This window comes from Eublepharis macularius, chromosome 11 (assembly GCF_028583425.1).
Source record: "Eublepharis macularius isolate TG4126 chromosome 11, MPM_Emac_v1.0, whole genome shotgun sequence".
Lineage (NCBI taxonomy): Eukaryota > Metazoa > Chordata > Lepidosauria > Squamata > Eublepharidae > Eublepharis > Eublepharis macularius.
This window is the reverse complement of record NC_072800.1, coordinates 52,117,115-52,131,526: the sequence shown is the minus strand read 5'-3', so window position 1 is coordinate 52,131,526 and position 14,412 is coordinate 52,117,115. Positions and strand designations below refer to the sequence as shown.

Below are 14,412 nucleotides of genomic sequence, written 5' to 3'. Positions count from 1 at the left end.
GCTTACATTAACATTAGTATAGTCTACAGGATAAGAGATAGTGTAACGTGATTATAATATCTAACAGCAGATAAAACATTAGTGATTACAGTGCAACAGATTCTTTTAGTTTAAAGATACAAAGGAAAGGTGTCTGGGAGGATGAATATCATTGCACGTTAAATATTCAAAAAATGGGAACCATTTAGAGAAGAAAACAGTTACTTTTGGGTAGTGTTGTGATTGATACAAGCTGTCATATATTTTCTCTTGAATATAGTGATCCCATACTTTCAGCATCCAATTTTCAATTGTGGGGATTTGGGGGGATTTCCAATTGGAAGCTATTAATGATTTAGCTGCTGACAATAAACTTCGAATTAAGTCTTTTCTAATTCTTCTCTTTTTTTGTAATAAAATTTTGACTCATGTAGTTTTTACAGGCAAAATGTATATAAACTAATAGCTATAAGCATATTCATATTTTGCATGTAAGTATATTAGAGTGAAATAATTTGCTCATATGTCATCTTGGGAAAAGTTTTCACGTAATGAGAGCTTTATTAAAAGTGAAGCTAGAGAAGTTATTTTTTATAATAGTTAATGATTCAGGTGGTTCATTCAGCCAGTCTGTGATCATTTACTTCCTTTTGGTGATGAAAAAAACACCTTTTTTTCAACAAACACAAGTTTTAATTGGACAGAAAACATTAGGAGTCAAAAGTGAGCAGTTAAATACCGTAAAGCAACATAATAGCTAATTGCAATAAAACAATGTACTGTGTGCTTAAACCAGTCAATGAATCTTAGTTACTGTAAGCATATCACATTTGTGTTCTTTCTTTTTTTTCCCTCACAGGAACGCTTTCAACTATTGTTTAGGCTGCCCTGATCAATTTGGGAGGTCTCTTCTATATTTGGATTCCCTGGCAATAGCAAACAGAATTCTTCTGTGCTTGTTATGGGATTTTTTTTTGGCTATAGAATGTTTATAAAACACTTACTTGAAAATTAATAACCTTTGTAAAACAAATTGTGAATGTATCATGTGACATGATCTGATTTCTGTGCTCTAAATTTCCCAGAAATTCAACACCATGGTTGGTGAAAGGGGAGCCCAATTGAGTGGAGGGCAAAAACAACGCATTGCTATTGCCCGTGCCCTAGTCAGGAACCCTAAAATACTGCTGCTGGATGAAGCTACCTCTGCTCTTGATACTCAGAGTGAATCCATAGTTCAAGCTGCACTTGATAAGGTAGGCATGTTTTTATAATCATGTATTTTAAAACCCTTGTTTCAGTAAGCACTGTTTCCCAACATTTTTCCCATGGAGGAACCCCTAAATTAATTTTTTCAAGTCCAGAGGAACCCCTACATATACAGAAAAAATTGATGGCAGGGAGAAAAATTCAATTATTGCAAAATTATTGGTGTGTGTGTGTGTGTATGTGTGTGTGTTAGAGAGAGAGAGAGAGAAAGAGAGAGAGCTTACATAATCTTAATAACTGCAATTTTTTGAAGGATATTAGGGGATTTTGTGGTATTTCAAATTGTTTACTTATTTATTTGATGATTTCTCCTGGAACCCCTAATGGGGTCCTGTGGAACCCCAGGGTTCTGTGAGGCCCTGATTTGCAAGCTGCGGTATGGAATGAGCTCACACAAAAGCAAACAATTCAGAGCGCAAGAGTGGTCAACTTATCATCCGACTTCATAAAATCAAAGGCAGTAATAATATATATTCTCCATTTAGGTATTAGTTTATGGGCTTGAATCTCTCTTGTGAGCCTGTGACTCAGCCCTGAATTATTGGAATTGGCCACAGTGGAAGCTGTATAGATTGACCCCTTTTTTCAGAGGGTTTTCTACAGAGCAACACTGATTATATTTGAGGAGGTGATTCACAAATCACTTATCCTGCGGTTGTCCTGTTAACATTAATGGATCTTCTCAAAGTGCATAGTCTGCAATTCTCGCCCTTAATTACTGCCGTTATCCTATGAATTGGAATGTTATTATTACCACATTTTATAAAGAGAGTCACTCAGGGGTCTATGCTGAGTGAATGTAACAGTGAATGAGTTGTCCAAGTGATCTAACAAGCTAGGGACTTGGTCTAAATAAGAATGACAGATCTGATAATTCCTTTTTGTATTCCCCATTTTGTTTTCTAATTAGAACTATTTTTTTAAAGTTTTTTTTAGTATACAAGTGAAAACACACTAAAGGGGGAAAACCCTGTACAATAATCAGTCAAATCAACACCAACACAGAACAAAACAAGAACATGAAAAAACAAGGAAAGCAGCAGCCATAGGGAGCCAGCCCCATAAGCGCAAATCCTATGGGGATTTTCAGGGACAGCCATGAATGCTAGTCTGACACTATAATCACTACAGCAGGGAGGCTTTTCCATAGCTGAGGAGCCGCCATTAAAAAGGTTCTGTCCTTCATGGCTACCCATTTCTTCTCAGTGAATGAAGGCATGCAGCCAGTTGTGTCTCTGAAGCAGATTTTAATCAATGATGTTAGAATAAGCTTTTGCTATAGCTGTAAGAATTTGTGTAGAATAACAACAGAGGGAATTACATCAATGGTGATGCTCCAGTGTTACATATTTATAACAATTTCCTTTTTCAAAATGTTAATGATAATAAATGAGTATTATATACATTCAGTACTAAATCAGCTGTGAAAACAGCATCATGGATAAGTTTGATGTTCCCTCATCCTTAAACCATAGAAATGATACCAGAGTTGTTTTTAAAACTTCAAAAAATACTTGTTAGTTTATTTACATTAGAGGGTATAGGTTAGGTGAGGACAGATGTTGAAACTTTTTGAGGTAAAATTCAACAGATATATATCTAGTTCACTGAGGTAAAGTTCAGAACATGTTCGTATACTGTTACTTAAGGCTCCTGTTTTTAGGCTTTATTTCCTTGTTTTTCCCCCAAGCACTTGAGTATACTTTCTTTTTAGTATTCTCTTTCTCTTTTGGGGTTAGGAAGGCTAGTAGCCACTTTCTAGTATGCCAAGCCCGCTCTCTTCACGCACCAGTGCTTTCCTTCAGCCCTTAACTTTATTTGAAGGTCTCCACAGACAGTTTTCAATCACACCTAACCAGGGATCTCTCCACTCTCAGAGCTATCTCCCTGTTTAACTGAGAAGGGAATATCTCCTCTCCTTAGAAGATCTACCCCTTTCTCCTGGCTCATTTGGGAGTCTGCACCTACTACCTAAACCTCCTTGCCAACTGTCCAGTTCCCCTGCCAGTGCTGAAACTGCTTTCTGTGAGGACTCCATCTCTCAACTCTCCGCACAAACTCTCTCTCTCTCTCTCTCTCTCTCTCTCTCTCTCTCTCTGCCAGGACTGGAAAAATACCTCCCCTCTCAGCTCAGGCTACCCAATCAGATGACTTTGGAGTAACCTGCCACTCAAAGCTCTCTGACTCTGAGAGGGGTTAACTCTTAACAATCCTGCAAATGTTTGAGTACAAAACCTTCACTAAAACATGCAGACCATCACAATAAGCAAAGCTTGAAAATATATGCTAGGACTGCTGCGCTTGAGAAGCATTTAAGAAAAGAGTTGCTTACAAAGTAACCATGTTCCCAAAAGCATGGAGCATATTGGGTGCAAATTAGGCTCCATGCTTCTATGCTTTGCAATAGTGTCTCAGTTTGAATTAGTTCTGGGGGAATGTTCTGACAAAAATACAATAAGTGGGTCTTCCCAAAGGCTGGCTACATTCACACCTAATAATGTACCAGGCACAAATTCACAAGGAACAATGGAGCATAGCAATTAGTGACTAACAGCTATATACAAGGGCAGCAAACCACTGAAGCCCATTGCTAAGAGGCAGCATCAGGAAAGGCCTTGTCCTCTATGCAGAGTTGCCATTTCTAGGTTGAGAATTTCCTGAAGATTTGGGGAGTGCAAAGTTTGGGGAGGATCTGGAGCTCAGCAGGGTATAATGCCAGAGAGTCTAACTTCCAAAGCAGCCATTTTCTCCAGAGGAACTGACCTCTATAGCCTGGAGATCAGTTGTAATTCCAGGAGATCTCCAGACCCTACCTGGAGGCTGGCAACCGATCTCTATGCCCTGTTCATTCGGCCCTCCAACCAGCAACTTGCTGGTTGCTATGCAAATCAGGATGCTGGACTAGAGAAACCACTGGTCTGATCCAGCAGGCTGTACTTATTGTTCTTATGACCAGCTTAAGGTCACTCAATGAGTCCATGTCAGAAAATTCTGAAGTACAGACCATCTTTTCACACAGACCTCCCCACTACACTTCTTCTATTGAATTTCTGCCTTGATAGACTCCATGAAGCCAATACTGACCTTCAAGACCAAGACACAATGGGGATGTATGCAGCCTAATTTCGTTTTATATATATATATAACCTCTTTGCTGCTTTCATGGTGCAGAAGGCTTTCTAACACTGACCACATGATGCTCCTCTTTCTCGTTTTCATTTTTCTTCCTCTCAAGGCTAGAACAGGACGTACCACCATTGTGATTGCTCATAGACTCTCCACAATCAGGACAGCTGATGTTATTGCGGGCTTTGAAAAAGGTGTTCTTGTTGAACAAGGGACACATAATGAACTTATGGCACATAAGGGAGTCTACTATGCCCTTGTAATGCAGCAGGTAAAGAGACACAATGAAACATTTTGATTTACTACCTTTCTCCCAAGATGTTAGTGTACTGCAACATTTTTGTTATAGGTGGCACATGTGATTCTGAATCCTGGTGGTAAGGCTATATATGCGCATTGTCCTTTTCTGTGTATTTTAAAACAAATCTTTTGAAAACCCTCCCAATGCTTGGTCTATAAATGTGGTATTGAAACCTCCGATGACAGTCACCATGCAGTTTATTTATCCTCCCATGTCGAAAGGCTCTGGTTTGTTGAAAAGTGGCATATTGGGAAGAAGGCTATGCTAGAGCCATTTCACAAACATCTATCAGCAGTGAGTTTTTGGGTAAGGAAGAGTATCCAAATGTGATTTCCCTCATAAGAATGTGCCACATGTATTTGCTAAGCATGCAGATTGATAGTAATTAAAGGGGTTAGCCATACATTTCCCTTTGGTAATGTGTTTACTTTGTGTCTTTTAGAGTTCTGGAGATGTTCACGAGGATGAAACATCAGAAGAGGAGACAGAGTTTGAAACTGATGATGATGATGATGATGATGATGATGAGACATGTGAGGAAGATAATATAAATGATCTGGATACAAAGGGCTTGGAAAATCCTGTTGGTGACACAGAAATGCTTAGAAGGGATGGCTTGGGTAGAATGTCTAGCAGACGTCACATCAGTAGGGCTTCTACTAAAAAATACTCTGAACGAAAGAAGAAGAGGAAGACGAGGAAGAGGAAAGGAAAACTGAATAAAGTGGTAGGCGCTGATATTCTGCCATGCCTTGCAAAGATAATACAAAGCTTGCATTGGTTCATTCTGATTTTGACCCATTGGCCATGGACCCTTTTCAACCATGTTTCAGATCTAGCTTCAGAATGGAGGCTGCTTTTTTGGAGGCTTTGCAAGACTGAATTCTGTAGAAAACAAATAAACGTATAGGCAGTTTGGGTTGGATTTTTGTAGCTGGTCTTCGTTGATTGTTGTGATGTATTGGGTAGTATTTTATGGTTTTAATCAACTTTGTAACCTGATTTGAGTCTCATGGAAGGGAGAATAGTGGGTTACAGATTCCATAAATAAGTAGGAATGATGGTCACTGAGTCAACATTTGATTCTCTGGTATATAGATATATGATTTGACTTGCAAAGCCAGGCTCTTCCTGCAGCTCAGAGGTGTGACATGAGTTCTCTTTTTTATGCCTGTTTTTACCAACAGAAAATAGGAGATAGTGCAGATAAGGGCAAGGCTCTGATGGTCTAGTAGAAGCTGTGAAGAACTAATGGAGTTTGAAGGACAAACAAAAGTGGGAAAGGGACAAGTGGTCTAATGGATCTAGAGAATAGTGTTCCAGTAATGGGAAACAGTAAAGTAGATGACTGGGGAAGGCAATGGCAAACCATCCCATAACAAAAGTCTGCCAAGAAAACATCATGATGCGACATCCCCTCATGGGTCAGTAATGACTCGGTGCTTGCACCTTTACCTTTACCTTTTTAACCTTTAATGGAAAACTATGTGGTAAAAGCTTCAAAGTTAGGAGTGGGAGAAGAAACACAATAGCTGGAGAATACTTTTATAAATAGGGCCAAATGTAACATTCCTGGAAATATTGATTTTGAAAATTGCCTTCTCTTATTTTTTATTATATTTATTTTAGTTTGTCATTATATAACCTTTCTGATAAAAGATGAACTGTGCATATTTTAGAAGAAGACAAAACTGTTTAAAATACATTTTCATACTCTCTTGTATGGGCAAAGAGAACATATATACTGGTGATATTCCTGCCTAAATGTTATATGATAGCTGCATTCTACAGATATTTCTGTGCTTCACATAGTAAGATTTACAATTCCACAGAAAGATTCATGCTTTAACATTGACATCCATGATGGCTCACTCAATTCTAACTTTTCACTGATGACATGACTCAGCCTTTTGTTCCCTTTTCTCCTTTCCACACTTTTTAGTGAACAGTTAAAAGTTTTGAAATCATGAAATGCAGTGGGGATGGATAACTCAGCAAATTTCCTTCTTTTTTTTTTGGTATGTTTTGAGTTCATGAGAATTTCTTGGCAACATTTTGACACTGTGGTTGGTTGGCCAGCAATTACATTGCCTCCTGCAAAGTTCTCATCTATTGCTGACAACTGCAGTTTTATTTGTGCACTTAATTTTGTCTTGCAGGAAGAAAAGCTGCCTGAGGTGCCTTATTCCAGAATTCTGGCTCTGAACAAGCCTGAGTTTTGTTTTATTGCAGTTGGTGTCATTGCTGCTGCCATTGGAGGTTGTGTTACTCCTGCGTTTGCAGTTCTGTTTGGAAAAATCATTGGGGTATGTTTAGGACTGTTCAGCAGACAGATTCTCTTTAGACTTTGCCAAATCATTCTTTTCAACTTTCCAAGCAAGCCTCCTTACTGTCCTTTATAATCTTTCTCTGGTTTCAACTTTCCTTATAATTATGAAAAATTCTTCCCTACATTGAAGAGTTTTTTTTTAATATTGGGAACTGGTAAACATGCTTAGAGCTTTTGCCATCTCAGCTCATTCCTTGCTTTCCAAAAATACACTTTGAATGGCATTTCTCAGTGTGAATCAAGACACCTTCATAATTGACTGTAAATCAATGTCCATGTTACTTTCCTCCACTCTTATTAAAGATGCATTTTCCTGCATCAAGCTGCACAATTTCAATCCATTGTCCTACTTTGCTCAATTGTGTCTTTAGAAAACCATAAAACTACATAAAAGATGCCTCTCAAATGCATATTCAGTTATTAACTGGATTGGGAAAATTATATGGGATTTGTGTAGAAAAGGCCTTATATAAACTACATGGTGTGATTCAGAAACATGGAAACAATTGAAGCAACACATTAAGGGGACAGCGGCTGTCTAAATACGGTTCCACACAAGCTGCTTATTTTGCAATTGCTGTGATTTGTTCAGTTGGTTTCTGTGGACCATCTGATGACACTGTGGTCAGCCCATAGCATTCTAGTATTTTCTGTGTTGCTTCTCCATAATAATTAAGACCTTAATTTAGGTGATTGTTTTCCTACTTAACACAATTGCAGCGTTGGTTGATTGTCCAATGTGAGTAGCCAAAATGCGACTGAAGTTTCTCAGAGCTATCATCCCTTTCAAAAGCATTATCTCTTGTTTCTCATTCCAGACTGATTAATAACTTTCTGTTTTCCTGGAGCTTACCCTTCTGAAACCTGTGAATAAATGACTGAATTATCAGCTGGGGTGGAGAGTGTCGAGAACTATTGTTTTTGCCTGGCAACAAGTCAAATCATTAAACTTTTCTTCTTCTTTTTTTACAGTTGTTATTCAGTAATAGTGTTATCAATTTAAAAATCAATGTGACTTTAGCTTTCTGCAAAGTAAAAAAAGAAAGCACCACCTGTGGAGGTGGATTTTTATAGGGAATGTAGCACCTTGTAGAACCTCCATTGTAATCCCACTTGCAGCTGAATGTGGAAAAGGAATGATTGGGCAGCAAAAAAAAGTGTCATGGTGTGGAGCCAGCTAAATGATGTGAGAAAAAAGCCGCTAACAAAACAAAGCAGAATCTCAGTTGTCTGGCAGTTATCAGTGAAGATCTGGATCTGTTTGGGTTTTTTTACAGCATTAAGCATAGATGCTAAACTAAATAAATAGCTGTAAATAGTAGAGTTGCCATCTCCAGCTTGGGAAATTCCTGGAGATTTGGGGATGGAGCTTAAGGAGGCTGGAATTTGGGGAGGGAAAGGAACTTTGCAGCAATGTGATGCCATAGAAACCATCTTTCAGAGCTGCTGCTTTCTCCAGGGGAACTGATCTCTGTAGTCTGGAGATCAGTTATAATTCTGGAAATCTTCAGCCCCTAATTTGTGATTTTCTGTACTGGTGATTAACACTATGCTTTGCAATACAGACTTTCCGACACAATGCTGTAAACAGAAGCCAAGACACAACGTTGTTTTCTCTGATGTTTCTTGTACTGGGAGTAATCAGCTTAGTAACATATATCCTCCAGGTAAGCACTAGCCTAAGTTTAACAATATTGAAAATAATCATAAAATTGCCTCTAAATATGAAAAAATGCCTCTAAGCATGCATGTCATTATAGGGTAATTTGGATAACAGCCTAAATTTAAAGATGGTAAAGTAATGGGAATGGACTTTTCTTTAGAACTGCTACATAAAGCCATATTTCTAAAATTTTTGTATTGTCAATGTGCATCATGGTTTAGCAAATGAAAATGGAGCATTTGTACAGTTACATGAATAATGGCTAAATGTATGGTCAGGCAGAGTTAACGCACATGCCCCGTATTGACAAATAGGTTAGGAAGGAACAGTGTCCATAAGGCAAAGTGAGAAGGCTCGTCTGGAGTGCTCTCTGCTTGATCTTTCCTACTTGCAAGTTGTAGCAGTTGTGTGGGGTGTATGTACATGTTCTGTAGATGAGGTTCACGATAGAATACATTGTAAGAGATCTACTGTATCATACCAGTGGTTCACTGTGTTTCCCATAAGGAACAACACATGCCCTGAATGGCCTACTATCTCTCCTGTTGTTGCCCCTAACCTAACGGTTCTGTTTAGTTTTTATAGTTGTGTATGCTAGTGGATGTCACAACATCTTTTGACAGCGAGTTCTATAAGTTCTATAGAACTCCTGCTTTTTTGTTCTGGGAAAAAATTAATTCCTCCAGCCAAACAAAATTATTTTCCCAAGTTCTAGTATTATGGAAGAACTAGAAAATGTTCTCTCTTCCCCTCCCTCCATACCTGACCTCTTTCATGCCCTCCTTCTTAAAAAAATTTCCAGACTGAAAACCCCCAAATGCGTTACCCTTTCCACATATATTTATGTACATGCCCTGGTAAGAGCTGGTAAAGAAGGTGTTCTAAATCCTTGATCATTTTGGTTGTCTGTTTCTGTATTTTTTCCAGCTCTATGATATAATTTTGAGAAAGGGTGATCAAAACTATACATGGTTTTCCTAATTCAGTTACACTGTAGATCTATATGTTACAGTACAGGCTGTTTTAGGTTCAAACACCCTAGCATAGAGGACCTCTCTTTCACTGCTGCTTCACACTGAGTCTTCGTTTTCATTGAGCTATCTACCATGACCCCAAGATCTTTTCCTGATCAGCCACTACCCTTCAGTCACTATCCGTTTATACATAAAATTAAGGAAGTTTGCCACAACATGCATTAGATTACCTTTACTTAAATTGAAACTAATTTACTCTATTACTGCCCTCTCACTCAATTTGGAGAGGCCCTCTTGGAGTTTTTCACAGCCCACTTTGGTTTTCACTGAGTTATCCATTTATTACCATCTGCAGACTTGGCCATTTCATTGCTCACCCTAGGGTTGCCAGCCTCCAGGTAGTGGCTGGAGATCTCCCGGAATTACAACTGATCTCCAGGCCACAGAGAACAGTTCACCTGGAGAAAATGGCTACTTTGGGGGGTGGACTCTAGAATTATGCCATGCTAAGGTCCTTTCTCTCCACAAAACCCAGTTTCTCCAGGTTTCTCCAGGTTTCACCCCCCAGATCTCCAGGAATTTCCCAACTTGGAGCTGACAACCCTAGCTCACCCTCAATTCCCAGTCATTTTTGAACAAATTAAATAACATTGGTCCTAATACAAATCTCCAGTATCTGCTCATAATAATATACAACTAATTGTTTGATGTTACACAAACAGCATTTTTCTATTGATGCCTATTCAGACTACATCCTGTAAGTGGCTGCAACAGAAGAGGGAAGCAAAGACTGTAAGGGACTATTTACTTTTCTCCTTCAAGAGAAATGTCAGTTCACACCCATCCTCAGCAGGACCCATCCTCTACATGCTAGCTTTCCTCAGTAAACATGAGGAAATTTATCAAAATCTACTTGGAAGAGCAAGTATATAATGCCTACTTGCTTGTTTAAACACTGTCTCATAGAAGTTCAAAAACTTAGTGAGGGAGAAGTTCACTTGTCCTAGGCACAGTTAATTTTAACTGAGGACAAGATGGTAAGGAAATTTAAAAGGGAGTTGGCAACAAAATACCTGGCAAATCAAAATTTTGACAAGTCAAAATAAAATATGTTGGCAGATTCAAATATCTGCTTTGGCAAGTCACAATCAAACAGTCCTTAGAATCTTTAATAACTAAGATCTCCAATTATGCCTCACTTGTGGCTAGTCTGAGAGAGTTCTGTGTACATGGGTAGGAGGCAGTGAGAGAGAGAGAGAAAAGAAGGAGGGCTAGATGATAGAGGGAAAGAGGATGAAAGCTAATGCTAGAAGGAGAGTTCAAGATCTGAAGGGGACAGGAGACATGGGGAAAACAGGGAGTTTGCTGACAGAAGTCAGGGAACCGGGAGGTCTGGAGAGGGCCTTCAGGACAGTCAAAGGGAGGCTGCAGAGCAGAAGCCAGGAGCTGTATCAAAGAGATGGGGAGGCACACAGTGTGGTAGAGAGAGAAGGAGGGTTAAAAGAAGGGAGAAGTTAGATCATAGATGCCTATCATGAAGATTGAATGCTTGCTTCATGGTAATGGAGGTAGGCTTGGGTAGAAAACCTGGCTTTCTTTCGTAATGGAAAGCCTGGGTATTAATTGCCCATTTCCCAAGGGTGTGGGTGGGTCTGATAGTTTCAGGGGCTCAAACATTACCTCACCTGGGGATATTCTGTTAATCAAACTTAATTTGCAAAGGAGGCAGGTCTTAAATTGCCTTATAGCTTAGGTATTGTTTTGGAAAGGCGTTAGATATCTTATGATTGCTGATGTCTCACAATTAGAGGTGGGCACAGAGCATGAAAAAACCATTGACCATTGCCCCATGGTCTGTTGCATTTCACATACCACAGACCATGAACTTTTCATGGACCTGCCTGGTTCACTGACCAGTTCGTCAGTCCGTGGTCCATCACTTGGCATTCAGAGATGCCAAACTCAGTGAGTCTTCAGCAGGCTCTCCTCCAGTGACCTGCCAAGTTTGGCCAAGATTTCATTTCAGAGGTCCAAGTTACAGACCCCCCCCCAAAGCAGCCACCCCCAGGAAACTTCCATTTGGTGTCAGATTCTTTCTCGCAATAGGAACAAATGGGGTGGAAGGGGGTGCCTTTTTTGAAGTGCTCTAAAATGCCCTCCCCAAGTCCAAAATCAACCAAATTCATAGGGGAGCTACTCCTAACTGTCCCCTAAAGACCTCCCCGACCACACAAGTTTCAGGGAGATTTGACCCTGGGAAAGGCAGAATCTGTGTGTTTATCCATTTGCTGTCAGATTCTTCCTCGCAATAGGAACAAACGGGGTGGCTGGGGTCACCTTCTTTAGGGGGCTCTAAAATGCCCTCCCCAAAGTCCAATGCCCTGAAACTTGGGGACTCTTGAGTGGAGAGGGAGGAGTAGTGCATTTTGCTTGGAAAATGCCACCCCCAGCCACCTACTTTTCCCCTTAGGGAATAATGGAGATTGGAGGTGGCTGGGGACAAACAGGCAGGAAAGAGTTTATTCTGGCTGACAGCAAGAAATGCTGCTGCAGCTCCCAAAGTGGGGATTGCCAACTCCCCTTTGCATAGATGCCCCCCCTCCTGGTGGGCCAAGCTGCAAGATCTCAGCAGAGATTTGGAACCCCCGTTTTTAACACACACCCCCCGGAAACCTGGCAGGATTTTTTCCCTAATATATCAAATGGAGAGCACTGTTTGACAGCCAGTCATTCCCTCCATTGCCTAGGGGCTTGATTGCTCGGGGCTGGGATGTCTGGATTCATGACTCAACAGACAAACAGACCAGTCCAAAAGTTGTGGGTCCATGAAAAACGCACGTCTCATGACCCACCTGTTCACAAACACTGAACAGGGCCGGTCCATGTAAAATTTAAGTTCGTTTTTCGGTTCGTGCCCACCTCTACTCACAATGCTATCCTGTAACTCAAGATAAAATGATTTCAGGAGCCAACAAGCAAACCTCCCAGCAGGATCGCATATTTTCTTATGGAATACCTATTCGTCTCCCCTTGAGATTGCATTTCCTCCCTTCTGTTTTTTCTTGTATTTTTAGTCGCTGCATTTGCAAAATAAGGGGAGTGCCCCACTGGCCCTTGATATCTAGAAGTGCTCTTGGGGCAACAGCTTAATTTATTTTTAATAAATTTTCATCAAAGTAGAGTTTAGGCTTTGTAGCTTATAACTCACTAGATTTTTTAAAAAAAAATCAGCATCCAGTTTGTTACTTTCCAGTCGTCCTATAGGGAAACTGGCTTTAGTGAGGAGTTGCATGTTACCGTTATGGGATCAGCAATTTGTTATCTGAGTTCTTTAAGAACTATCTAATTATATGGCACTGGATTGGTTTTTTTTTTCAAATTCATCTTTTATTACCTCTGTTTGACTCCATACTTCAGATCTCCTCCCCCCAAAACAGCATTTTTAACAAACTGGTCTGAACTACATAGAGTGATTATTATTAGCCTGAAATTATGAGTACATATCATATATGCATTGCCTTCATTTGAGAAGTATGATTGAAAAGGCAAGTGTGACATACCAAGCTATTTTGTGTGGTCATAGTTGGTCCATCTTGCTCAGAATCACCTGTCCAATTGGCATTGCCTCTTGAGGGTCTAAAGCAGAGAGCACCTGTATTCTTCAGTCCCATAACTGGAGATGCTATTGGTTGAACATGAAACTTCTGTGTGCAAAGCACTTTAACTGCTGAGCCATGGGCCCTTGTTGAATACTTCAAACAGCTTTGTGTACATTGTAATGATATCAGTGCCGAAACTGATCTGATTTAATAAAGAGAAAAACAAAAGACCCCAGGAATCTTTTTTTCAGATTCGCCCAACATATTGTACCAGAGTTTGCTTCAGGAATTATGTTGTATTCTGCTTTAGTTCTCCATTTACAGGTTATTGGTCTTAAAAGGTTATGACATTTTCCCTGGTATCCAAAAGTAGAATATTTTGTCTTTATACATTTTCAGGGATTCATGTTTGGAAGATCTGGGGAAGCTCTGACTATGCGGTTGCGATCACTATCATTCAAAGCATTGCTTCAACAGGTAATGACAAAATAACACAGATTGGGGGGTGGGTGGACAAAGACACAGTTTTGAGGCTGAGTCAGGTTAGTGGATCATCAACTGAAGCCAAAGAAAGAATGACCCTCAATGTGTGCCTCACAACAAACTGAAAAACCTGTGCAATGTGATTGTATAAACAAAGTAAAGGGTTATCTGTGATATTCAAGGTTTATATTATCTATGACAAATGTGATCATATAAACAAGGTAAAGGGTCATCTGTGATATTCAAGGTTTATGTTATCCATGACAAAATATATCAAATTGTTATATAAAAGATGAAAAACAAGATATGAATGAGGGTTCCTTAAAAGTTAAAACTCTGTAATACACTTGAGAACTCTGTAATACACTTGAGAAAGTGTATTCCATTTCACTACTTGAAACTTCCATGGATTCCAGTAACTTCTGATTGTAAGTAACTGTGCAGAGTTTGCACTCAGTGGCTTGGATCCAGCAATGCACAGACAAACACATAAATGGACTTGGTGCAGTTCCACTTTCATAAGATCTGTGCAACACTGAGTACTTTCCTCCCTATATTTTAGTGTCCAGAAATTGGTTGCACAAGGTGTTGTGCAAGTAGAAACCCAAGTTTGACACAGCCAGGGCCAGTGCCACCATTGAGGCAGTGAGGTGGGTGCCGCGGGCGCTGGGGCCCCAGAGGGAGTGCCG

The 14,412-nt window shown here is 39.8% G+C and overlaps 1 protein-coding gene across 1 annotated transcript in view; it reads left to right on the top strand.

Moving 5' to 3' along the window:
• The window catches only part of ABCB5 (ATP binding cassette subfamily B member 5), a 46,280-nt gene that overhangs the window by 20,783 nt on the left and 11,085 nt on the right, over positions 1-14,412 (top strand). Inside the window, exons 10-15 of the mRNA XM_054990938.1 lie at positions 1,065-1,235; positions 4,484-4,666; positions 5,118-5,258; positions 6,835-6,981; positions 8,570-8,671; positions 13,640-13,717. Coding sequence (XP_054846913.1) covers positions 1,065-1,235; positions 4,484-4,666; positions 5,118-5,258; positions 6,835-6,981; positions 8,570-8,671; positions 13,640-13,717 — 822 coding nt within the window. The remainder of the gene's footprint in view (positions 1-1,064; positions 1,236-4,483; positions 4,667-5,117; positions 5,259-6,834; positions 6,982-8,569; positions 8,672-13,639; positions 13,718-14,412) is intronic.